This window comes from Gracilinanus agilis, chromosome 2 (assembly GCF_016433145.1).
Source record: "Gracilinanus agilis isolate LMUSP501 chromosome 2, AgileGrace, whole genome shotgun sequence".
In the NCBI taxonomy this organism is placed as follows: Eukaryota; Metazoa; Chordata; class Mammalia; order Didelphimorphia; family Didelphidae; genus Gracilinanus; species Gracilinanus agilis.
The window spans coordinates 354,510,696-354,538,436 of record NC_058131.1 but is presented as its reverse complement, the minus strand read 5'-3'; the positions used below and the strand labels follow the sequence as shown (position 1 = coordinate 354,538,436).

The 27,741-nt window shown below is 35.5% G+C and overlaps 1 protein-coding gene across 1 annotated transcript in view; it reads left to right on the top strand.

Annotated features, from left to right (window-relative positions):
- The window catches only part of FAF2 (Fas associated factor family member 2), a 76,502-nt gene that overhangs the window by 31,404 nt on the left and 17,357 nt on the right, over positions 1–27,741 (top strand). Inside the window, exons 3-9 of the mRNA XM_044664427.1 lie at positions 3,266–3,400; positions 9,971–10,047; positions 12,603–12,741; positions 15,663–15,748; positions 15,996–16,087; positions 20,298–20,475; positions 21,276–21,447. Coding sequence (XP_044520362.1) covers positions 3,266–3,400; positions 9,971–10,047; positions 12,603–12,741; positions 15,663–15,748; positions 15,996–16,087; positions 20,298–20,475; positions 21,276–21,447 — 879 coding nt within the window. The remainder of the gene's footprint in view (positions 1–3,265; positions 3,401–9,970; positions 10,048–12,602; positions 12,742–15,662; positions 15,749–15,995; positions 16,088–20,297; positions 20,476–21,275; positions 21,448–27,741) is intronic.

Below are 27,741 nucleotides of genomic sequence, written 5' to 3'. Positions count from 1 at the left end.
CTCAGCCACTTCCCAGCTGTGTGACCCTGGGCAAGTCACTTGACCCCCATTGCCCACCCTTACCAATCTTCCACCTATGAGACAATACACCGAAGTACAAGGGTTTAAAAAAAAAATAAAAAAAAGAACTCACTCAGGCTCCTGGGCTGCCTTCCCACATTAGTTGGGGCTCATACTCTTATCCCCAATCTAAGGCCCTGGAATTAGTTTGCCACTATTCTTTCCACTGTCTTATCATCTAAGATGCTATTGAATCTACTTTCTGCAGGCTGGATATAGCTGTCAGTATCACTGTCTATATTACTGTCTTACTATTGCTAGTACTGACAGTGCCAGGAAGAGAGGGTATCCGTGTTTTCTCATTATCCTGTTTGCTACCCTGCTGTCATATACCCAGTTCCTAGTATAGTACCCTACCCATAAGTGCTTAATAAATACTTAATTGGACTGGATGAGGACTTGGTCTGGGCCATGACCTTTATTTTCCCAACTCTTAGTATGCAGGAGAAATATAAGGTGGAAGTGAGAGAGGGACATTGTTGAAGTAGGAGGATGATAGCTAGCATATCTGGAGTTATACAAATCAAGTGACAGGAGAATTTATAATAGAACCTAAGAAGAAGATAGAAAGTATCTACATACATAGAATATGTGTAATAAATAAAATGAACTTGAAATTTTAACTCAGAAATATAAAATATAAGTTCATAAATCTCTTTAAGACCTAGTAATAGGGAACTGTTTTGATGTGACATTATTCAAAAGAAATAGGTATCATAGAAGTTGCTGCAGGATTAAAAAAAATTTATACCATATGTAATCTGGGGAGTATCCAAGGAGAGATAGACCAAATGATAGTGTATATCATGCACTTCAGACTACTTAGCCACATAGACTTGTTTATTTAATAACAACAAAAAGAAAACTGGCACAAAGGCATTGATATGGTAGTGATTGGGGAGTAGAGGTAGTTGACTTAATGTCCATTGATGTTCCATTCCGTTAAAAGCAGAATCTGATATGTTCTCACTTTTCATGGTAACATTTTCATCTCAAAGAAGACAGATGAATTGAAAAGAGAACCACAGTTCTGTACTTAGGTCTGACCAACAAGGAAGTACTTGATGAAGTGGAAGTAGTGAGGAGAACCTTCTCTTGAAATTTTTACTTTATAGTCAAGGAAAGAGGAAGATAGACTATAACTGAACTGCTTAGGCAAGTGACTGCAGTCTAGAAGAGAATATACTATTGTGAGGCCATGAATGTATTTTAGACATTAGGAAAGTAAATTTTAAAAAGCTTAAAGATGTAAGCATGAACTCATGACCAAAGACTCTAAAATGGAAGGCTCCATTTGAGACCGATTTATTTTTAACCTTAAAAAATGTTCAGGCTAGTAGGACTGGGAAGGGGAAAGATGTGGATTATTTGCAAAAGAACTAGAAGGAAGGGGTGTGGTCCTGCTACTAGGGATGGATTGTGACTTTTTTTTTTTTTTTTTAATGGTCAAGGAGGATGATCTTTAGACCGGGAAGGGTGAAACAAACATAGTTTTGGGCAGTGATGGGAAAACTATGCCCTGCGGGCCAGATGCAGTCGCCTGAAATGTTCTATCCAGGGGGCAACATTATTCCTAATCTGAAGAATACAATGAGTAGGATACAATACAATGAAACTTCCGAAAGAGTTGCCTTAGAAACCGACTGACAGATGAGCATTTCCTTTCCTTTGGCTCTCTCTTTAAAAAGTTTGCCCATCACTGGTTTAGGGGGAATTGAAGCCCAAGTTTAGATAGGAAAGCACCCAACTGCTTTAAATTATTTCAAGTTTCCTGGTCTGGACAAATTGCACCCTATTGTATTGAAAGAACTTAAAAGTAAATTATCATATTGTTTTGATATCCACTTCCAACAAAGTTCTAGAAGACATTAGATGAAGATTTAGAAACCTCAGCAATGATTACTGAGTCAGCATGAATTTTTACCACCAGCAAGTTAGGTCAAATCAACTTCCTTCCTTTTTCTCTGAGGATTATTGGCTGGTTAGAGAAATATTCCCATATTGAGCACATCTGGATTTTAGCAATAAGTTTGACAAAGTAACTTGTGGTATCCTTTAGAAAAGGCTGGAGAGATGTACTACTAGGTGGGTTGGATGATCTTTTAATTAAGTCATTTTGAAGCTAGAAGATTGTCTAATTTAACTAGGAAAATATTAATAGTATCATGCTAGAAAGATAGTAAATTGACAGGTTCGATGATATAAGTGGGATTCTACATCAGTCTCAGACAAATACTGTTGGGAGATATGCAAAGGGGTTGGACTGGCACTTGGGCCTTTAAGATTTTTTTTGTCAAATTTGTCAGAATAGGACTTAACCAATTTGTGGATAGGGCAGAGACAGGAGTAGTATAACAGAATCAAGATTCAACAATTATCCCAATAGCCTAGAATAAGGGTCTTAAAACCTCCAAGGTTAAATCAGTAGAGAATAAATATGTAAAGTTCTATACTTTCAGAAAATCATTTTACAATAATAATTGGTTTGATAGCACTTTGTAAGAAATTTAGTCATTTTATTTTATTGAATGGTCAGCAAGCGTAAGTAGTGTAATATGGCACTTTAAAAAAACTAATACTATAGAAATTTTTTTATTTTAATTTTTTAGCTGCATTAAAACAAGTTATTATTCCCAAGAAAGTAATGTAATAATCCTTCCTTATATTGTATTCTGGTTAAACCCAAATTTGGAATATTGGGTTAAGTTTTAGGCGCACTACATTTTATAAAAAAACATTTTATAAAAAAAAAAATTATGAATTGGCCAGAAAACCGAAGCATGTCCAGAGGAAGTCAGTAGGCATAGGGGCACTTGAAAAATCATGTCATATGAGGAAGATTGAATAGATTGAAGACAACTTTTGGATAAGTTGTGACTTATATCTTTAGAGGGAATACACACCATGATAATATTTGAAATCCACTGAATTATTAAAAGGTAAATGTGTATCCCAGTTAAGTTTGCTTTAAGAAAAGTAAAAGAACAGGAACAAACAAAAATCATTTAAATTGATCTACTTAACTTTTCTATACTTTGAATGTGAAAAAAAGTTGTTACATAAAAGAAAGGTTATGGGATCATGATCATTAGCTGTTGTAATTGGCATCCTATTTTGAAACCTGAATCCATGATGGCTTTACCTTTCTGTATTGGCTTAAGTTATTATTGAGACTTTTTCCTCTTTTGTGTGTTTTCTTCTTTAGGCAGCTGTACAGGACAGACTGAATGAGCAAGAAGGTGTACCAAGTGTCTTCAACCCTCCTCCGTCCCGACCCCTGCAGGTTAATACAGCCGACCACAGGATCTACAGCTATGTTGTTTCAAGACCACAACCAAGGGCAAGTTATTTTGCAGCTGGGGATATTCTTTCTCCTTCATTTCACAAGGTCATTCATGTAACAGCATTTGTGTGCTGTGTGACAACCTTGGGGGGAAAAAAAACAACAAAGTGTATGATAATGGGCTTCTGTTGATTTCCTGAATATAATTTCTCTTGCTTTGCATCATGAATCGAAAGGAAACAGTGTAGCTGTCTAGCTGAAATTTTTCTTCAACTTTGATATATGTGTTGTTTTGGGGTATTTTCTTGTCCTTTAAGAATATACAGCTCGTTTATTTTTATGTACTTTGTAGTTCAGCCACAATAAAATTGTCTTTTGTTTAACAAATTTTCAGAGGTGTAGTGTAAAGACCTGTGGAGTTGGAATCAGAAGACCCATGTTTGAATCCCATTTTTGATACTTTTTGGATATGTGATTTGCTTTTTTGAACATTAATTTCTTTATCTGTAAAATGGCATAATAATACTTGTAACATAGCAAGAAAGATAGAGGGCTAGTCTTGGAATCAGGAGGAACTGGGCTTAGATTCTGCCTCTGGTACACTTCTCCATGTAACTCTCTGAGACAGGATGTTATAGACATATAATAATCTTTGTTGGTGGAGATAGTTTCCACAATGAGTGCTCCCATACCAGTGAAATCATAGGGCTGGGCCAGAAAAAAAGAACTTAAAGGTTTATAATAAAGAAAATGCTTTAAAAATATTCTTTAATTCTAAAATGGTTAGGTTTATCTAAATGATCTAAAAGGTCTCTTTCATCTTTAAATCTATGATCTTAAGAATTATTGTTCCTTTAATGTAGAAGCTACTAGTTCCTGTGTAATCCAGACTGTGACTGTTTGATATTTGAATGGTTTCCTTCTGGAAGATTGTAATACTTTTTCCTTAGCCTGGGAAAGCTGGAATTTGGCTATAGTAGTCCTTGGAGTGTTTTATTTTGGGATCTTTTTCAGGAGGGTGATTAGTAGATTCTCTCAATTTATATTTTTCTCTCTTATTCAATGATAACAAACAGGGTAGTTTTCCCTGATGATTTCTTGTGATATGATGTCTAGGCTCTTTTTTTTTTTTTTTTTTTTATCATGACTTTTAGGGATTCCGATCATTCTTAGATTATTTCTCCTAGATCTCTTTTCCAGGTTGGTCTTAAATTTTCTTCTATTTTTCCATTTTTAAAATTTTGTCTTATTATCTTATGGTTTCATTAGCTTCTATTTGTCTTTCTAATTTTTAGGGAGTTCTTTTTCCCTTAAGTTTTATTTCCTTTACCATTTAGCCATCCTACTCTTTAAAGAGATGTTTTCTCCAGTGGGTTCCGCCCCCCCCCCCCCCCAATTTGGTCCATTCTATTTCTTAGGTAGTTGTTTTCTTCATGATATTTTTGTTTCTTACTTTCCTGATGGCCTCTTCTAGGTTTTAGAGAGTTGGTTTCTTCAGTGAATCTCCTCCCCCCCCCCAATTATTTGGTTTTTAAATTACTTTTCAAGTTCTTCTAGAGGTTCTTTTGGGGCCTGACATTCTTCCATACTTTCCTTTGAGACCTCACATGTTTCCCTTTTGGCATTATTGTCTTCTAAGTTTGTATTTTGATATTCCCCTGTCACTAAAGTAATTTTCAAAGGTCAGTGTTTTTTTGGTTTTTTTTTTTTAGGTCTTTTGTTCATTTTTCAAATCAGTGTCCCCATCCCTCCCCCTGTTAACATATCTACATGTTGAAATTCTTCTCTATTCCTGAGGTAGAGGGGATACACTGCTTCAACCTTATAATGTACTTCTCTGGTACTTGGAGGTAGGACCAGCTGCCCTTGTTCCTCACAGTGTATCTGGCAAAGGAGATGACTGTTGCAGACTTGCTTAGGAAGGGGAGGTTTTTAGCCATTTTAAAAGTCTAACTATATCCATCACCCCATGTGATCAGTTCTCCTATTGTTCTTGGGCTAGTCTGGTCCTTTGCTGCTAACCTGCCTCTGCCAAGTGGCCTGAGCTGGGCAGGTCCCCTCTGCTGCCATGGGAGTGAGTAGGTTCCTGCAGTTCCAGTTCCTCCTCTCAGCTCCCTTTTAGCCTTAGGGGCTTTACTACCAAAACCAGAGTTTGTAGATTTCCTATCTTCTATATCTTTATAGAATGGCTTGGGCCGAGGTCATTCCCATTCTGTTCTGCAATGGTGCAATCATAATATATTGGGCTGCTCCAAGTTCTGCCAGTTCTTGCAAATGTTATGCTTCCTGGACTACTTTCTCTTACCCCAGTGAGTTGTATTCTTTCAGCTTTCCTTTGTTTTGAAGTGATTTTGTTGTTGTTTGTATGTGGAAGGACTAGGGTAGCAGAGGGTTCTCTACTTTGCCATCTTAGCTCCCAGCATTTCCTTACAAATTATTACAGTTAAATTCCTTTTCTGAGCCTTGCTTCCCTTTATTTCTCCCTTCCCCCTCCTCAGCCAATGAGTATATAATTAGGGAATTTTGTACCTTTTTTTTTTTTTTTTAAGGCCTTAATTTTTGTGCTCATAGGTGGAAGAGTGAGTGGTAAGGGTAGGCAATGGGGGTCAAGTGACTTGCCCAGGGTCACACAGCTGGGAAGTGTAATTTTGTACCTTTTGGACTACATTCCCCAGAATTCCTTTCATCTCCCAGCATCCTTTTCCCTTCCCCCACGTTTGCATCTTCACATATTGTTTTTTGAGTTCTGTGACTCCGCCTCTCTCACTCTCTTCACTGGCAGTGAGGACTTAGCTTTTTTTAACTTTAGTTATTATTTGATTTTAATCTTTACATGAGCAACTCCACTGGGTTTTACATGTATCATTGTTCAAAACCTATTTCCATATTATTAATATTTGCAATAGAGTAATCATTTAAAATCAACATCCCCATTTGTATCTCCCATTGAACCATGTGATCAATCATATTATTTTTCACAATTTTTTAAAGGTGAAGTTACTGCTTGCTAGAGGCATAAGCATAAGACTTTAGGTTCTTTGTCCTATCCACAGGTGTTCTTGTGAACAATTGGAAGGCAATGACAGGAACTTTTTAAGCACATTATTCAAATTGGAATGCTTAAGGCCTAGCAAGGAATGTAAAATGTAAAATTCTATTTTTTCCCTTCCTGACATGCTCTTTCAGTGCTTTGAAATATGAATGTAAAAACTGGATTCCCTTGTAATAACTTGATACTTGTGGTTGGCAAAGTAGAAACTTCTAGAGCCCCCTGTATTGCTCAGGAATATAGGGAAAGGGCTATAGTTTTCATGGGAATTAGGAACCTTCATAACAAAAAATGGGTGTGAATACCCCAGTAGCTATGAGCCATTAACCAGTTGATGACAAAAGGAAATTATAACAACTTCATAGTTAATATTATTAGTCTTCGTCATCTTATCTACATGTGCTAACTAATGTTTATTTTGCTGTTTTTATTTAATTATATTTTATGTGTGACAAGAAATATTTTAAGACTCCCATATGAAAGAAGAATTAGATTTGTTCTGCTTGGCCCTAGAAAGCAAAGCAAATATTTGCATTATGTAAGGAAAATGCACCTTCCAATTAGAGCTGTTCCAAAGTAAAATAGTCTACCTCACTAGGTAGGTGTTTCGCTCACTAGAAGTTTCTAGGTGAGGACTCTATCCTCATTTGTTGTAGATGTCATAGAAGGATTTTTAGTTAGGTACAAGTTGGACTAGAATGGGTCTTAGGATCCTTCTAATTTTGAGCTTTGTAATGAATATTAGACTTGTAGAATCATAGAATTTTAGATATAGAAAGAATCTTAGAGGCCATATAATACAAATTTCTGTCTAGTGAAACCTTTACAATGTCTCAAACAATAGATCATTCATTCTGTACCTCAGTAGCTCTAGTGAAACTCTCTTCCTACTTAGTATGTTTTATTTTGGGGATAGCTATAAATTTTCAGGAAGTTTTACCTTCTATTGAGGTAAAATTAGTCTCCTTGAAACTTCTTTCTTATCAGTCCTATTTCTTTCTCTAATGGAACCATTAGAATCAATTTTATCATAAGATAGCACTTCAAATATTTGTCAGTCTTTTCTTGGTCTAGATCAGGGATTCTTAACTTGATACCTGTGAACTTTTGGGGGGAAAATACATATTTTGATAACTATTTCAGTATAATTGGTTTCTTTTGTAAGCTTATGTATTTCATTTTATGCATTTAAAAGCGTTCTGAGAAGGCTTCACTAGACAGCCAGAGGATGTCCATGAAACAAAACAAAAACCTCTGATCTAAATGATCTCTTAAGGCTCTTCTGGATCTAAACTTCATGATCTTTAACACTAAAGAAGAGGGCTTAATTTGTTCTAATTGGGCAGTTGAATAGAAATTGAGGAAAAAGCACATTTTTAGCTCAGGGTAAGAAATAATTCCCTAACAGAGCTGTTGAAAAATGGAATGGGCTGCCGTGGGGAGGTCAAGTTTACCATGACTGAAGGTTGTCATGATTTGTGAGATACAGGACTGAAAGGGGTAAGTAGAGATAAGGGAGTCCAATCATCTCATTTTACAGAGGTAGAGTCAGTAGTAAGTAATTTCCTGGTGCCACAAAGATAGTAAATAGCAGGATCAGGATTTGAATAAAGTCTTTTGATTAATCCACTGCATGCTGCTTGATGCCAAATGACCACTAGAATATGTATACTTTAAATAGGGGTCGGACTAGTATACCTCTAAGATCTTTTATAACTCTGAGGTCTTGTGGTCCTGTTATAAATATATCCAATTCTTTTAACTGTGTTCATCATATGATAAATTTCAGGTGGTTTGCCCTTCCTGATTTTCTAGACATGTTCTAGTTTGTTACATGTTCTAGTTTGTTAATATCCTTCTGAAAATGTGATGCACAAAACTGAATACAGACAACATTCTAGGTGGCATCTGACCAGATTTGAGACCAGTAGGATTTCTATTTTCCTCATCTGCAATCTGCTTATATTGAAGCAGGCCTTAAATCACTTTAATTTGGGGAGGGAGGTGAGAGGGAGAAGACCCTAAAGGGGAGAAGATCTATACATGTGATTTCAACCTTAGAAGGGAACACCTAGTAAGAAAATTCTATTAAAGAAGATTTGTACCTTCTTTGTGATTTCTAGTCTGAGAGAGTTTCCTGGGGGTTATTGAGGGGTTGAATGACATGCCTAGGGTCATGTACTGAATCTCTTTCAGTCAGTACTGGAACTCAGATCTACCTGACCCCAAGTCTTGATCTTTTCATGACATTAAATTACTTTGGCTGCTATGTTGCACAATGGATAAACCCAGGTCTATTGCTTCCAAGACTAGCACTATTCCAACTATATGCTGTATTGCTTCCAAGTTTCAGCACATAGATAAAGGAATAAAGACAGACAAGAACAGGAAATTACATTAATAAAGGGCAAGAATACTAGAGTAAAGATGGAAATGGACTTTTATTGTGCAGGAGAAATACAAGATCAGTGTGAGGAAAAGTTAGAAATAATGTAAAAAAAACAAGAAGGGATAGAAATATTATATTGATTCAGCATTTTTGTTCTGAAAGTTAGGGGACATTAACCCAGCCATAGAATTAGTCTAATTCATACCTAAGCAGGAAACCTTTCATATTCAACAGGTGGTCATTTAGCTTTTGTTTGAAAGCATTTAGCAAAGGAGAATGCACTGTATCCCCAAGACAACCCATTTTGCTTTTGTATATCTCTAAGTATTTGGAAAATTTTCCATATATTAAGCCTGATTCTTTCCTCATTTTGTTCCCTGGGGCCAACCAAAACCAGCCCAATCTGTATTCTGTATGATAGCCTATCACATACTTGAAGGCAACTATTTGACCTCCTGAAATTAGGATACTAGAGTAAATTTTCTCTTTTTCACGGTTAGACATTCCACTCCCTGCAAATGATCTTTGTATGACATGATTTTAAGCTCCTTCCCCATCCTGGTCACCCTCCTTTAGATAACCCTCTAGCCTATTAAAGTACTTTCTAAAATGTAGTATCCAGACTGAGCACACTCTGTAGATGTATTTCTGACCAGGAGAGAATCCAGGACATCCTGTTACCTTCTCTCTAGATATTGCTGCTTTTAGTACAACCTAAGACAGCATTCACTTCTGGTTGCAATACAAAAGCAGAAACAAAAGATCCCCAGTCTTTAAGGGACTTACAAGTAGGGGGCTTGGTCCAGACTTGTGCTTCAAGTGGTATGGGGAACTTCTAGTAAGGAAACTTGGACCAGTGGAGATCTGCAATTGCTATACAATTTAGTCTTAAAAGTTTGCTGGGGCATTGAAAGATTAAATGAGCTGCCTAGCTAGAATCACATAGCCAAGGTAGGTCAAAGGTGTAGCATTTGAATTATGTCTTCATAACTTTAAAGCCAACCCTTTATTCTACATTTCTTACAAATTGAAAATACTTATTTGTTGACATATTTAGTCCACTGAAACAACCCCTAAATCTTTTTCAGATAACCTACTACCTAGCCATACCTCTTCCTTCTTGTACTTGTGAAGCTGATTTTTAAAAAATTCAATTTATATTTATTCTTTAAAAATTTTTTCATTTCAGGGATTGCTAGGCTGGGGTTATTACTTGATTATGCTTCCATTCCGATTTACCTATTACACAATACTTGATATATTTAGGTGAGTACTTTGTATTTATGTATTGATACCATGACAAAATTTGAGATTCTATAAATAGTTTATTTTTTGTGTGTGTACACACACACACACACACATATATATATATATATACTGATTGTTACATTGTAAATTTTGACTAGAATTTTTGCATTTTGTGTATCATATAATTCAGTTCTTTGGGCAGCCTTCTTTCAGCATACAAAAATATTTTATATTGCATGTGTTTAATCATACATTATTAGATAAGTTGTTTAAAGTTGGTTTTACATGTAGTTTTTCACTTAGCTTTATTTGTACCTCCCCATTTCTTTCTAATACCTAAATCACCCTCCATTCCACCTAGCCATTTTTTATATTCCTCAGTTTCTCTGAACCCCTGTTTTCACACTTTTTCTTAGCATTTCTCTTATTACCCCCAAACTATCTCAACAGCTCATTTGAATATATTTACCTAGCCCAGATGTTGTTGTTCTATTGTATTCTTCCTAGACCACCATACTGCCTGAGCTACTTCTTATGTCTCTCCTGGTACTCTCAGTCATGTTGTAAAGACACAGCTTTAAAGGAAAGTAGAAGAGCAGGTGGTATCTGAACTGAGTACAGAGCAAATAAGCTTTCTCAATGAAGAAAGCTAAGGATGACTCCCTGAGGTTGAAAGTAGCATAGCCCATCAATCAGTAAGTAAGTCATAGTGCACAGAATGTCTAAGCTTGAAGGGGCCTTAGATGAGGAAATGTGGCTCATTCAGCTCCTGATGTCACAAGAAGAGAATTTCCTTGGTTAGGATCACACAAACTTAATTGGGGCCTGTGCTAAGGCTAGAACCATGTTCTCTTAACTCCTTGTATGGATGCCTTTTTGCTTCAGACGGTCTCCCTGGCAGTGTTATTTTCAAACTTGCTTGTTACCATCCTTGTTTTAGGTTGAAGTTGACAGATCCTTATAACTTTTTAATTGATTGAGAACCAGTGTGAGTTTAGCTATTTATCATACACTTTGAGGTAGAATGGTCTTCTGGTCTAACCCATTCCTAAATAGAATTTCCTTTTGCAGTCTCTTTGACAAATGGTCAGGAAGATTAAATTATTTCCATTTTTTTGGAGTTTTATTATTCCTAAATATTCTGCCTTGCAGAAATTTGCATGATGAATGATACCAATTTTAATATTATGGTATTATCCCAACAATTTTGAATTTTATGTGATATTTATTTCTCTATCCATGACCCTCTGACATCTCAGCTTTTTCATTGGAATTTAGAAAAAAAAATTGTAGATACACATGCCCTAATCTTTTAGAAAGAGGAATTGCCACTAAAACAGTATAGTTTAATAGAATGCATCCTGGACTCTGAGTCAGATGACTGAATTTGAGTTTTAATTCTGTGACTTACCAGGTAAGGTGACCTGGGCAGGTCACTTCATCTTTCTTGGCCTTAGTTGCTTTTGTTTTAAAAGTAAAGATTACAATAAACTCACATTGACTACTGCTTAGATTGTTGGGAGAAAACTTTAAAAGTACTACAATGATGTGATTAGTTGTTTATATTATGAATCCTCATTATTTCCTCTTCTGTGTGCTGTCAAAAACAAAAATTTTTTTAAAAAATAAAACCTTTACCTTCCATCTTGGAGTCAATATTGTGTTTTGGCTCCAAGGCAGAAGAGTGGTAAGGGTAGGCAATTGGGGGGGGGGGGGTTAAGTGACTTGCCCAGGATCATACAAGCTGGGAAGTGTCTGAGGTCAGATTTGAACCTAGGACTTCCCATCTCTAGGGCTGGCTTTCAATCCACTGAGCTACCCAGCTGCCCCCTTTTTTTGCTCTTTTAAGAAGTAAATTAAAGAATAATTGAAAGTCAATGGCTTGAAATTCAAATTAGTTTTTGACTAGATTGGATAGTCTGTTGTGTATACCTTATTGTATGTGTGTTGTACATGTGAATATACTGAAAACTTACAGATTAGAAGAAAGGAAGTACTGGAAAAAGAGTAGAGTAGGGGCAGGTGGGTGGTTCTGTGGATAGAGAGCTGGGGGGGTCCTGGGTTCAAATGTGGGCTCATAACACTTTTTAGTGACTAGAGAAGTTTCTTAATCTCAGTTGTCTATCTCTTAACTGTTCTTCTGTCTTGGAAGCAATATTTAGTCTCAATTCTAAGGCAAAAGAAGGTAAGGGTTTTTAAAAAGTAAACAGAAATGAGTACATTTTTTGTTCTAGTCATGTGCTGCTTTATCTCATTGTCTCTTTCTCCTTTTTTTTTTATTAGCTCTTGTAAACTGCCTAATTCCTACCATCACCACTACCACTACCATATTTACCCTTGGGATTCCAATTTTTAGTGCAAAAGCACATAGGGGCTAATCAGACTAGTGTTATAATTTATGATCCTAGTTTGCTTCTTTGAAGGGATAGAGGGAGATTGACACTATCTGACAGATATTATAGTTCTAGGTCCTACTGAATGACTGTGTAGCCTGGTTTGATTATGTCTTTTGCTTAAACTGATTATTAAGTTAAGTATGTGGGATTCATGTGACATATGTCCTTTCTCTCTAGGTTTGCGCTTCGTTTTATACGTCCTGACCCTCGAAGTCGGGTCACTGACCCTGTTGGGGACATTGTTTCATTTATGCACATATTTGAAGAGAAATATGGGAGGACACATCCTGTCTTCTACCAGGGAACATACAGCCAGGTCAGTGGCAGAAACAATACAGAAACTACTTTATTGTTGTGAATTTATCCTCAGAGGAAACTTGAAGAGCTTTACCTTTTTTTTTTTTTTTTTTTTAAATGCTTCTTCAATGCAAAGTTCACAGTTCAATTTGAATGTGATTTAGATCACAGACTCTGGGCATCCCATAACTAGTTAAGTGAATATTTAAGAAATCTAGGTTCCCCAGCAAGGAAAAATGGCCACCCTCATTACACTGTTGATATGTGACAAAATTTTCCCTTAGTAGATATCTTGGCATCTTTATGTTTTGAAATAACCCAAGAATTAACCTTAATACAAGTTAGAGTAGGGTGAGCATTGGAGCAAAGATTCAAAGTCAGTTATTCTCATCTCCCTTTTTCTATCAGCCTCAGTGTTCTTTGTCATATGTTGCTAGATCTGATAATTTTCTACTTGTATAACCATATTTAGCACCCAACATTTCTCTCCTCCTCAGACAGCCACTACTTATAATTCAGATCTTCATTATCTCTTGCCTGGACTATTGCAAAGTACTCCCAATTGATTTCTCTGCCTCTAATCTGTTCCCATTCTAGTCTGTGTGTCCTCTCCATGGCTGCCAGAGTAATTTTCCTTAAGCACAAATTTGAACATATTACTCTTCTACTTTGCAAACTCCAATGGCTTCCTATTACCTCTAAAGTGCAATGTAAATTCTTCTTTTTGATTTCTAAAGCCTTTTACAGCCCAAGTCCAACCTTTCTTTCCAGCCTTCCCAGACTCTACTGCCCAGTCAAATTGGCCTTCTCTGTTCTTCACGTGAGGCATTTCCTTTCTTAAGTTTGAATGGGCCCTCTCCCGTGTTTAGAATACATTCTTTTTTTCACCTTTCTTAGAATCTCCCTCATTTCCTTTTGAGCTCTTTGAAAGCAGGAATGGTTTCTTTTTTGGACTTTGTGTCTTAGTGCTTGACTTAACAAATACTTGTTATTTAGAAGTAGAGCTTTAGATTTCAGATTAAAAGATAAGAATTCAAATTCCAATGCTTCTACTTAATATGGAAAAGTCACTTTACCCAACTGGGGCTCAGTTCCCTCATCTGTAAAATGAAGGAGCTGAACTAAATGTTCTTTAATTTTCCTTCCAGCTTTAAATGAACCTAAATAGGGTTATATTGCTGGTGTGCTTTGGAAGGAGAAGAGACCTACCTACCACTCTGAATTGGGGTAACAAAAGGTTACTCAGTGTACAATGTACTTTATGATTCCTATAATTTGAATATCTGGAGAGGAAAAAAAATCTTCTTTTGCTCTTTTCTTCCCATGCTCCACATTTCTTTTTCTTTACTACTTGCTGCTGTTATCATTCTTGATGGTACTTTTTTCTTCTTTTCATTAGAGTGGTTAACAAGTTTTTCTTAAGTACTTATATTTATTTGCCTGGCACTTTTTTGGGAGCTACAAAGAAGTGTGTGACATGGTCCCTGCCTTCAGGAAATTGACAGTCCCAGAGTATGCCCTCACTAGGGGAGCAGCAACTGGTGTTGTGCATTTAATAACTATGTTTAGTTTTTGAGAATGGGACAAGGGGAGAGTACAGAACAATTCTTACCCCTTTTTTCATGTGGCCAGGGAGTTATTTTTCCCCCTTCTCTGTAGCCAGTGATGTCACTAATATATTATTCTTTTATTAGATTTGAGTAAAGGAGTGTCTGTCATGTGACTTTTATAAAATTTCTTTGTATATCCTTTATCAATCAAGTTTTTTCATAGTTCTTTGAATGTTGTTTCTCTCACCCCTGCCCTGCATTAGACTGTGAACTTCAAGGGGGCAAAGACTGTTCTTTGTATCTTCCGCATTTAGCATAGTGCTTGGCCTTGCTGATGAGACTTTGAAAGCTCTTTATAAGCCTCTTTGCTTTTGTGTTCTTGATGTAAAACCTTTTGGTGGCTTTTCTCATTGAGGAACATAAAAAAATGGATTCAGGAGGTAGGAGAATGTAAGAGGTAGAAGTGTATATTTAGTAAGGATCCTATTTTTTAATTAATTAGTTAAGACTATTATTTTTCCATGGTTACATGATTCATGATCTTTCCCACCCTCTTCCCTGCCCCTTCCTGGAGCTGACAAGCAATTCCACTAGGTATCGTTGTTCAAAACCTATTTCAGTATTATTCATATTTGCAATAGAGCGATCTTTTAAAGCCAAAACTCCAATCATATCCCCATCGAAGCACATGATCAATCATATATTTTTCTTCTGCATTTCTACTCCCACAGTTCTTTCTCTGGATATAGATAGCATTCTTCCTTACAAGTTCCCCAGGATTGTCCTGGTTCATTGCTACTAGTAGAAAAGTCTGTTACATTTGATTGCCACAGTGTTTCAGTTTCTGTGTAGAATGTTCCCTTGCTTCTACTCATTTTGCTCTGCATTAATTCCTGGAGGTCTTTCCAGTTCATATAGAAATCCTCCAGTTCATTATTCCTTTCAGCACAATAGTAATTCCATCACCATCAGATACCACAATTTGGTCAGCCATTCCCAATTGATGGACACTCTATCATTTTCCAATTTTTTGCCGCTATAAAAAAGCATGACTATAAATATTTTTGTACAAGTATTTTTCCTTATTATCTCTTTGGGGTACAAACCCAGCAGTGGTATGGCTGGATCAAAGGGCAGGCATTCTTTTAAAGCCCTTTGGGCATTATTCCGAATTGCCTTCCAGATGGTTGGATTAGTTCACAACTCTAGTAGCAATGCATTAAGGGATGCTATTTTTAGAGGGTTATAAAGATAGAACACCCATTTTAAGTGTTTGTTTTTTAAGAAATTCTCTATTTTTATTTGCTTATTTATATTTGTCCTAAACTTTGTTTAAGGATGTATGGTGCTGTGCCAATTGTAATTAGTTGTTGTTCTCTGTTTCGCAAAGGCACTAAATGATGCCAAGCGAGAACTTCGCTTTCTGTTGGTCTATCTTCATGGTGATGATCACCAAGATTCTGATGATTTTTGTCGGTAAGTAAAAAGATTTCTGTCTTATTTTCTGTTCCCTAAGTTGATTGTTTTAGTCAATATATTATTTTTATTGATAATACATGTAAAACCCAGTGGAACTGCTTGTCAACCTCAGGAGGAGGGGAGAGGGAAAAGGGGAGGGAGAACAAGAATCATGTGACCTTGGAAAATGTGTAAATTTGTTAGTGGAATAAAATAAAATTTACAAAAAATGTTATTCTTATATTTGTGTCCTCCTTCCCAACAGCAATACTCTTTGTGCACCTGATGTTATTTCGCTTATAAACAATAGGATGCTCTTTTGGGCATGTTCCACAAACAAACCTGAGGGGTACCGGGGTAAGTTATGCTTCTTGCTTTGTCTCATTTGCTTCACTGAACTTATCAAACATTTTCCCTTGGGATTCTCATATATAGATAGCAAAAAGGAAGTGACTTCCCAAATCCCTTTTCATTATTGGTAGAACATTTTTTATTTTGTTTCTGTTTTCCCAGCATAAAATAATAGCTTTCATGCAGATTTTAGACTCTTCACCAGCTATTCTAACAGTATATTGTATTTTAAAGTACCCTTCACAAGGGGTCACATGCATACGGAACTCATAGTTGGAGATAAATATTCTTAGAACTCATCTTATAGTTTAAAGGGTTGAAATAAAATTTTTTAAAATACTGGTTAACAGATTTTTTCATATTGATAAAACAGGTTTATTGTGGAAAAGATGTTTTCTATTGAAGAAAAATTAAATTATTTTCAGGTTCATATTCCTATGAACATGGCCTACAACAATGCATTTAGTAGTCTTTATAGTCTAGTTTTCTTGTTTTCAAATCTCTTAGTTCTGTTTTTTTAATTAAATAAATCCCACATACATTGATTCTGTTGTGGCCTCATAAGGCTTAGGAGAATGTGGCTGGATCTTTGAGAACTGAGTAATAAAACTATGTCACTAAAACAGCCCATAAAACTTTTTCCTTTTAAGCCAAATGAAGAAATATAAATAAGATTCTTATTACAATAAAATCTTGGCTCTTCAAAGACCATTCTTCTAGAGCAGTCACACTTCTAGAAGAACTCTTTAGGGACAAAGCAGTCCCTGAGCATCCAACAACAAAAATTTTAACTGAGATGGGCCAAAGATTGCACCCACTCTTCTAGAGCTGATTGGTTCACCTTGTCAGTGAAGAAGAGTACAACACTTAGCTTAGCTTTTGGTGTTTAGGAAAGGCCAGCCATAGAAAACTTGAGAAGCCATGAGAAAAATGACAATATGGAAAATTTATAAAGCAGAAAGAGGGAGAGAGGGGAAAAGAACAGGGAAAGGGCAGCTAAGGTGGCTCAGTGGATAAAACAGCAGGCCAGGAGACAGGAGGGTCCTGGGTTCCAATTTGGTTTCATAAACTTCCTTAGATCTCTTCAGCCTTGGAACCAATACATAATATTGATTCTAAGACAAAAGCTAAGGTTTTCAAAACAAAACAGTGAAAATCAGCAAATGCTCTGACAGTAGTAAGAAAAGAGTTATCACTGAAAAAGACAGAAGATAGGATAAGAATGACAAAACACCTCATTATTCCTGTAATCTTTTTAAAAAACACAGGACAACTATAGTGTTTCTGTGGAAAAGTATAGACAGTTTAACTGTATTTCAGTGTGGCATTTGAAGGCATAAGAGATCTCAGCAGTGACAGATAGCTATTATATTGCAGAGCACTGTACCTTATACATATATACATATATACCTTATATATATATGTACATGAGCAGCAACAGTGGAGTTTGAGGCATCAAGCCATTCTTCAAAGTAGTTTCCAGTCTTTCTTTAGTAAAGTGTATGAAGATTAAAATAATCATAAAAGAGAAAAATCTGTACCACTGGTTAGTTTGAAAAGGAGAATTACCAATAATGTTTTTTGAACAGTCCAGTTGATTAGTTCTTTTTTTCTATCATTTCTGATATCCAGGGATTCAAGAAAAGATAGCCATTGAAATTCTGGTTCTCCTAAAATGCCATGTGAAACACCTGCCTAAGACCCAAACCATGTTCTGTGTATTTATTTTTCACTAAATACTTCTGTGAATGTTTTTATCTCTGTCATATCTATCATAAGTAAACAGAGATGACCAGACCACAAGTTATTGGCACTTTAAAACAATATTAGGATGTTCATTGTTATACAGGCATCAAAATTTATGGCTTTTTCATAGTACTTGATATTCAGGACAATTTTTCCACTAATAAGACAGGTCAGTTTTGTAATGTTTGCTCGTTTCTACTCAGGTAGGTACTAAGGAAACTGTTTCCTTTTTGTTTAAAGAGAATAATGATAGGTTGATTGTTCTTAAAGGTACTGATACCACAAGCTTCCATAAAATAAAATGTTTGGCAGTTGGAAAATTTCATTGACCTATAGAGGGTGTTACACATTTATTGTTAATTATATAAACTAAAATGGATGGATGACTGGAATTTTGTTTTTTTACTAATTGCTTTCATCCAACAACCATTTTTAAGCAAGTGCTTTTGTGCAAGGTAGCATACTTATCTTCACTGAGACGTTGTTTTGGAATTATAGGAATACCCAGTGAGAGCAAAACTGTCTGATTGCCAAATGGTGATAGTGATCGCCCCAAGCAAACAGGATTCATTTCTTAGAGTTTTTAATGATATTTTTTCCTGCATTTTTGTTTCACTTATTCAACCTCTGGGCCAATGGTTCAGGATAAGAAATCATTACAGAAGAGATTTCATTAGAACATGGAACTATTTTGCAGATGCTATATAGCTTAAAAGAGATAAAAAGTATAGTGTGCTACTACAGTGGATTAATTTTTCTCATAAAATCTCTTCTGTAATAACATTTGATAGTGTATGGAGAACTAATTTTAAAGTCAGGAAGACCTGGATTCAGATTCTACCTCTGACATAAACTGGGCAAGTTAGTTAATAATCTCCTTATTGGTCTAGGCCAGTGATGGGCAAACTATGGCCTGCCGGCCAGATGCAGCCCCCTGAAATGTTCTATCCAGCCTCTTGACATTATTCTTAATCTGATAATGAGTAGGATACAATAAAATGAAACTTTGAAAGAGTTGCCTTAGAAACAGACTGACAGATGAACATTTCCTTTCCTTTGGCCCCCTCTTTAAAAAGTTTACTCATCACTGCAGACAGTTCTCTAAGATGCAGAGAAGGTACTGATCTGCATTAGTAGAGGTAGTTTCCTCATCTAGATTTCTTGACATTGAAGAAATCACTATTTGAAAAATGTAAATAACATTTGAAATACTGACCAACTTGTCTCATAGGTTGAATCAGTGATGCAGTTGTGATGTTGCCTGTACCTGGAATTCTGTTGAACACCAAACACTAAGGAGTGCTTATGTTCTTCATACCCTATGAACAAATTTAGTGCAAATGGAGATAGAAGAGTGGGTGCACGCTGACATGGAGCTACCTGTGGTCCATTGTTAGTGATGCAGCAATCAGATATTTCAAATGGTGCTGTAAAGTCAGAATCCAGGATCAACCACAGTATTGTCATCTAGAAAGAATATAGGTATAGAAGTCCAGAGACCTGGACTATAGTGCTGGTTCTGCCATTTGATATCTATGTGGTGTTAAGCAGTTCACCCAAACTTCTTGTGCCTTAGGTTTATCTTGTCAAATAGGGTATGGTACCTTTCCCACTTAGCTCCCATGATTGTTATGAGAGTAAAATGAGATCATAGATGGGAATATGTTTCAAAATCACTGAGGTATGAGAATATAGTGTTTATAGCAAACGATAGCCTTTGTTCTAGAAAATTGGTTGTTGTATAGGGCTTCTTGTAATTGAGTTACCAAAATACTATCACAGGGCCATAAGCCATGATGTGGAAATAGCTTTTGATATAGAGTCCTTTTTTAAATAATGGAATATTTACGAAAGTAACTTTGGAGGAAAGATATTTTACAGTTTCATCATATTGTTATTTTTACTAAAGCTCTTTTGGTTATTAAACAGAATCTAGAGGTTGAATCTTACTTTTCTAGCCAGTTAGTTTGCTTGGTTCTGAAGTTTAAATATTTTCATGAATCTAGATTTCTGCCTGGGCTACTGGCTTATCAAGATCTGCACGATCAGAGAAACCATTGCTCTGTAAGTTGTTAGACTCCTTTCTTAAATGAGCAGAAATTACTTTCATTAATTGAACGATAGTGTCATCATTACTCAGAAGAATTAAGCGGAGGAGTTTCACGAAGATTCTGCTTAAAGTTTTAGCATATGAGAGTAAAAGTTCATTTAAGATCTTGGATGAAATGTACCTCAAAAGTAAATCATTTGTTGGCCTGTTTATTTCAAAGTGGTGCCGACAAGAACTGAGTTCTAGCTTCAGCTCCACTAGCCATGTAACTTCAAGCAAATACTTTAAATTGTCTGAACCTATTTCCTCATCTATAAAATAAATCTTGCCCCACCTGTCTCACAGTGTTGTGAGAATCAAGTGATAATATTTGTGGCAGAGCTTTGAAAATAGTATCTTGTTCTTTTTGGTGTCCTCCAGTGTCCCAAGCTTTGAGGGAAAATACATATCCATTCCTAGCTATGATCATGTTGAAGGATCGGAGAATGACTGTGGTTGGTCGGTTAGAAGGTCTCATTCAACCTGATGATCTCATTAACCAACTGACATTCATCATGGATGCAAACCAGACATACCTGGTTTCTGAACGCCTGGAAAGGTATTCATTAACCCCATTATTATAGAGAATGAGCCATCTAAGTGTCTTAATTTGTATTATTTAACTTAATTTATGGCAAATGTTGGCTACTTGCTTACTGTCGAAGTACTTGAGTTTTATTAGACTTTGTTGCTTTCTCAAATAAATTAATACTGAGCAATTTCTGCTTTCTCTTCTGTGCTATTAACATATGTACACATGCTATTTTCCTCTATAGAATGTAAGCAATTTTAGGGAAAGACTTTTTAATTTTTGTCTTTATATTTATAATGCCTGGCACATGAAGGAGGCATATAAAAATTTTTGTTGGTTGATGTTTAGTCATATTCAGTTTTCATGATTCTCATGATGGCATGAAATATTCTTTTAAAAAATGTTTTGAAAAAGTATTCTTATGAAGATTGCATTTCTTTTGTTCTATCTTAGTGTCCCCCATTCTTAGAATGCAGATTTCTCTTCACCTTCACCTCATAGCACCCCTCACTTTTTTAGACCCAGCCCAGGTACTTCCTTGTGCTCCTTGGTCTTGTCAGCCTTTACCTGCCATTACTGCTCTGCTTCTCATACAACCTCTTGCTGCTTAATTATTTTGTATTGATTCACTTTGTTTGTGCTATATATGCACATATATGTGTGGATGCACACACATGCACTTGTCATCCCCTTGTTAAAATGTAAACTCTTTGGAAATAGAGCTCGCTTGATCATCTTTGCTTGTACCCCCAGCTCTTGGCCCCCAGTAGGTACTGATGCAGTAATTGTGAGTTTGTTGACCCTAATGCCTTTTGTTTCATCTGCAGGGAAGAGAGAAACCAGACCCAGGTGCTGAGGCAGCAACAAGATGAAGCCTACCTGGCCTCCCTACGGGCTGACCAGGAGAAAGAACGAAAAAAGCAAGAGGAGCGAGAGCGGAAGCGACGAAAGGAGGAAGAAGTGCAGCAGCAGAAAATGGCAGAAGAGAGGCGTCGACGGGTAGGAATCCTTGTGTTCTTATTTCTAACACTGCTGTGATGCATCAAAAACATTGTAATTTACAGTGTTGGTACTCCTTTCACATGTTAGTAGATATATCAGTTGCTGTGGCTGAAAAACCTCATCAACTAGAGGCAAAGTCTTAGCATATCCTTGCTTAACTAGTCTTAGACTCAGTGCAGTAGAGCTCCCATATCTACAAGGGGAAAAGATCTACTGTGGATGGCTGAAACTGCAGATAATAATGAAACCTAATAAACAGTTTTTGCTCTAACTTTTAACACCTATAATTAACTTTGCTGTATAGCCTTATGCTCTCTCTTCCTGCTCCTGCCCTCATCCAGGCTTGATGCTCCTTAACTTTTTTCCACCAAAACAAACTGAAAACTAAACAAAGAATCCTCCAAGTGAAGACAGAACTGATACAGGGAGAGGCTACCATCTTGGCAGACTGGCCACAGGTGGACCTCTAGCACAGAGAGAGGAGACCTTTGCGCTCTACTCTGCCCATCACCAGCCTAAGTGTCTTCCATCTGTACCTGCTTTGGTAATAAGTGTTTGTGCCAGCCTCCTCCCTCATCTAGCCATAGCCCCCTTGCTGTCTCCCTTCTTTCCCCTGGAATTCAAGGTTGAAACCAAGGATAAGGGGAGGACTTTAGTATGACCAAAACAGAATTCCATATCTTTCTCCCTAAACCTTCCTCTCCTATCTTCCCACCCCCCATATCCAAGCTGAGCTATCCAACTGCCCTGGTAACTGTTTTGAAAGTCCTGGTGGCCTAAGCATAAAACAGACTGTGTTCATGTACTCTCATTTCTTGCTCTGATTTCTCAAGTCAATTTGCTTTTTTTTTTTTTTTTAACTATGGAAGATATAAACTCTGTACTCTGCTCTAGCCAGAGCTTTATTAATAAACAATAATTCCTACTTGGGGAAAAGTTCAAAACCATAAAGGATCCTTGTTAATTAGAATTCTTTTATTCAAGCAATTCCTTTCTTCCTCTCCTCCCTTTTTCTCTCCTTCCCTTCCTTCTTCCTTTTTTTCAAAATTTAGTTTTATTTTATTCCCAAATTCTCTCCACTTTCCAGCTCTCCTCTTCTCCTCAGAAGACCAGAAAAGCACAACTCATTGCAAATATTTTTAGCCATGCAATGAAATCTCCACATTAGCCATATTAAAAATAATGAAAAGAAAGAGCAGAAAATATGCTTCATTTGGAACTCTTGAGTCTTATGTCTGGAGAGTGGATACCTTTTTTTTTTTATTATTATTATTTAAAGTTTGGAATGAATAGCATTTTAATCATGTATAAATTGTTCTCTTGGTTTTGCTCACTTTTTTTAATCAAAAATTTCCATTTTGTTTAATATTTACATTAAAAAACTTTTTCTTTTATTAACAAATTTCCACATGAGTTTTTTGAAATTATATAATCCAAATTGTCTTCCTCCCTTCTTCCTTCCCTCCCCCCAGAGCTAACAAGAAATTCAGTCTAGATTATATATCTGTTTTTACACAAAACACTTTTATAAAACCAAAACCCTAAAATACATATCCAAATAAACAAAGTGATAAATCATATACTTCCATCTGCATTCTTACTCCAACAGTTCTTTCTCTGGAGTTGGATAGCATACTTTTTTATAAGTCCCTCAGAATTGTCCTGGACCATTGTGTTGCTGTCAGTAGCAAAGTCTTATCACATTTCATCATTCCACAGTATTTCTATTACTGTGTATAATGTTCTTATGGTCCTGCTTATTTCACTTTGTATCAGTTCATGTAGGTCTTTCAACTCTTTCTGAAATCATCCTGTTCGTCATTTCTTACAGTAGCACTATAGTGTTCCCTCACCATTATATGCCACAATTTGTTTAGCCATTTCCAAATTGAGGGACATCCCTTTAGTTTCCAATTCTTTGACACTACAAAGAGAACAGCTATAATTATTTTTGTACAAACAGGTCCTTTCCCATTTAAAAAAAAATATTTGGTGTGCAGACCTAATAGTAGTGGAATTACTAGATCAGAGGGTATGTATTGTTTCATTGCTCTTTGGACATAATTCCAAATTGCCCTCCACAATGGTTAGATCAATTCACAACTCTACCACATTAGTGTCCCACTTTTTTCACATCCCCTCCAACATTTATCATTTTCCTTTACTGTTATACTGGCCAATCTCATAGGTGTGAGATTTGAACCTCAGAGTTGTTTTAATTTGCATTTATTTAAACAAGAGTTATTTTTAAACGTTTTAAATATGATTATTGATAGCTTTTATTTCCTCATCTGAAAATTGCCTATTTATGCCCTTTGATCATTTATCAATTGGGGAATGACTTGGATTCTTATAAATTTGACTTAGTTCTTAATATATATTTGAGAAATGAGATCTTTTATGAAAGAAATTCGTAATAGATTTTTTTCCCTAGTTTTGTTGCTTCCCTGCTAATCTTGGTTGCATTGGTTTTGTTTGTTTGTAATTTAATATAATCAAAATGGCTGATTTTATATCTTGTAATGTTCTCTTGTCTCTTGTTTGGTCATAAATTCTTCCTTTTCCATAGCTCTGACAGGTAAACTATTCTTTGTTCCCCTAATTTACTTATAATATCACTCTTTATGTTTAAGCCATATACCCATTTTGATCTTATCTTGGTATAGGATGTGAGATATTGATCTAAAACTAATTTTTGCCCAATTTTACCAGCAGTTTAAATAGTGAGTTTTTATTCCCAAAACTGGGATCTTTAGGTTTATCAAGCAGTAGATTGCTGCATTCATTTACTCCATATCTATTCCATTGATCCACACTTCTATTTCCTAGCCAATACCAGATTGTTTTGATGATTATGGCTTTTAGAGTACAGTTTAAGATCTGGTACTCCTAGGTCGTCACCATCCTTCACATTTTTTTATTAGTTCCTTTGATATTCTCTTTTTGTTCTTCTTCCAGATGGATCTTGTTATTATTTTTTCTAGTTCTTTAAAATAGTTTTGTGGTAGTTTATTGGTATGGCACTGAGAATAAGCAAATTAATTTAGGTAGGATTATAATTTTTATTATATTAGCTCAGCTCACCCATGAGAAATTAATGTTTTTCCAATTGTTTAGATCTAACTTTGTGTGAAAAATGTTTTGTAATTGTGTTGATATAATTCCTACATTGTCTTGACAAATAGGTTCCCAGGTATTTTATATCTAGAGTGATTTTAAATAGTTTCTCTTTCTAACTCTTGCTGTTGAGCTTTGTTGGAAATATATAGAAATGTTGATGATTTATGTGGGTTTATTTTGTAACCTGCAACCTTGCTAAAGTTTTAATTAGTTTTTTTGCTAAAGTTTTAACTAGTTTTTATCTGACTTTCTGGGATTCTCTAAGTATACCATCATATTATTCACAAAGAGTAATTGTTAAGTTTCCTTTTTGCCTACTTTAATTCCTTCAATTTCTTTTTCTTTTCTAATTGCTAAAACTAACATTTCTAGTTCCATATTAAATAATAGTGGTGATAATGGGCTTCCTTGCTTTACTCCTGATCTTATTGGGAAGGCCATCTAACTTATCCCCATGGCAGATACTTGCTTATGGTTTTAAGTAAAATACTACTTAAATAGTTTAAGGCAGTGATGGGCAAACTTTTTAAAGAGGGGACCAAAGGAAAGGAAATGCTCATCTGTCAGTCTGTTTCTAAGGCAACTCTTTTTTGAAGTTTCATTGTATTGAATTCATCAGATTAGGAATAATGTTGAGCTTTGGGGTGGGACATTTCAGGGGTCCCCCATCTGGCCCACTGTTCCCGTAGTTTGCCCATCACTGGTTTACGGAAAGGCCCTTTAATTCTTCCTATATTTTCTAGTGTTTTTAATATGAATGGATGTTATATTTTATCCAAGGCCTTTTCTGCCTCTATTGAGGTATTCATGTATTTTCGTTAGTTTGATTATTGATAAGGCCACTTATGCTGATAGTTTTCTTAATATTAAACCAGCCTTGCATTCCTGGTATAAATTTCACCTGGTCATAGTGAATAATTCTTGCAATATATTGCTACATAGTCTCTTTGCCTAATATTTTATTTAAGATTTTTGTATTCAGTGTTCATTAGAGAAATTGGTTTGTAATTTTATGTCTCTGTTTTTGTTCTTCCTGGCTTATATATCAGCAACCATATTTGTGTCATGAAAAGAATTTGGTAACATTCCTTATTTGCCAAATAATAGTATTGGGATTAATTGTTCTTTAAATGTTTGATAGGATTCACCTGTGAATCCATCTGGACTTGGGGATTTTTTCATAGGAAGTTCATTGGTGTTCAATTTCTTTTTCTCAGATGGGATTATTTAAGTATTCTATTTCCTCTTGTTAATCTAGGCAATTTATATTTTTGTAAATATTCACCCATTTCACCTAGATTATCAGATTTATAGTCATAATTAAAAGCTCCTGATTTCTTTAATTTACTCTTCATTAGAGGTGAAATCATCCTTTTCATTTTTTATTCTCCTCTTTACTTTTTTAATATTAACCAATATTTTATATTTTATTTACAGTTTTTTTCATAGAACTATTTTCTAGTCTTATGTATTAGTTCAACTGTTTTTTTACTTTGACTTTTATTTCTTTCTGTTTTTAGAATTTCCAATTTAGTCTTTAATTGGGGTTTTTTAATTTGTTGTTTTTCTAATTGCCTGATTCATTGATCTGCTCTTTCTCTATTTTATTGAAATAAACATTCAGGGATTATAAATTTTCCCCTGAGTACTGTTTTGACTGTATCCCATAAATTTTCATCTGTCTCCTCATTGTCATTCTCTTCAGTGAAATCAGTGATTGTTTCTAAGATTTGTTCTTTGACCTATCTGTTTTGAAGAATTAGATTATTTGGTTTCCAGTTAATTTTTTATTTGCCTTTCATTGAATCTTTATTGATTATAATTTTTATTGCATTATGATCTGAAAAAGTTGCTTTTATTCTGCTTTTCTGCATTTGGTTTTAAAGTTCTGTTTTTTAATCCACTCTGCTATCCGTTTCTGTTTTTTTATGAGTTAGTTCATCCCATAATATTTACAGTTATGATTACCATTTGTGTATTCCCCTCCATCTTGTTTTTCTCTTTTAATCCTGCCCTTTTCTCCTTTTACTCTCTCTCCACTCCAGTGTTTTGCTTTTAATCACTCCCCAACTTTCCCTTCCCTTATATTACTCCCCTTCCCATGACCACCTTTGTTATTCCCCTCCTATTTCTCTATATGGTCTTTTAATCCCTCTCCCCCAACTTCTGTCTCCCTTATATTATTACCCTCCCCACCACCTCTTTTCTTATTCCTCTTTTTCTCTATAGGATAAGATAGGATTCTATACCCCAATGAATCTAGCAGTTCTTCCCTGAGCCAGTTTCAATGAGAGTAAGGTTTAAGTTTTGCCTGTTACCACCCTCATCCCTCCCCTCTTGTAATAATCCTCCCCCCATGCTGCTCTGTGTTATAATTTACCCCATTTTACTTCTCTCTTCCTAATTCTCTTAGTGCAACCCTCATTTTCACCCCTATATTTTTTGTTAACATATCCTAAACAACTTACTACTACTACCACAGTCCTTGTCTATATATACTTTTTCTAACTATGATGATAATAACAATTTTTAAGAGTTACAGATAACATCTTTCTATATAGGAATATAAATAATTTAACCTTATTGAAGCCCTTAAATTTTTTCTCTTATTTACCTTTTTATGCTTCTCTTGAATTTTGTATTTATACATTAAGTTTTCTGTTTAAGTCTGGTCTCTTCTTTGGCAATGCTTGGAAATCTTCTATTTTATTAAGTGACCATACTTTCCCCTGAAAGAATAGTCATTTCGAAAGGTGGATGATTCTTGGTTATAAACCCAGTTCTCTTGCCTTCAGAAATATATTCCAAGTCTTCAAGTCCTTCAGTGAGGGAACTGCCAGATCCTATGTAGTCCTAACTGGAGCTCCATGATATTTGAATTGTTTCTGTCTGCTTGCATTATTTTTTCCTTGGCTTGAGAACTCTTAGACTTGGCTATAACATTCCTGGAAGTTGTCATTTGGCAGTTTATTGTAGGAGGTGATCTATGGTGTAATAATGAAAATAAATGTAATATGTAATAATTAAAATGCTACATGTAATATTTAGAAATTGGTTTTATTAGCTTTTAAAAAGTGTTATGGTCACCATTTATAAAATTAACTCTTAAGTCATGAGGATGATAGTAGCTTTTAACAATTTAATTTAATATAAATGTAGTATAAGAAAGAA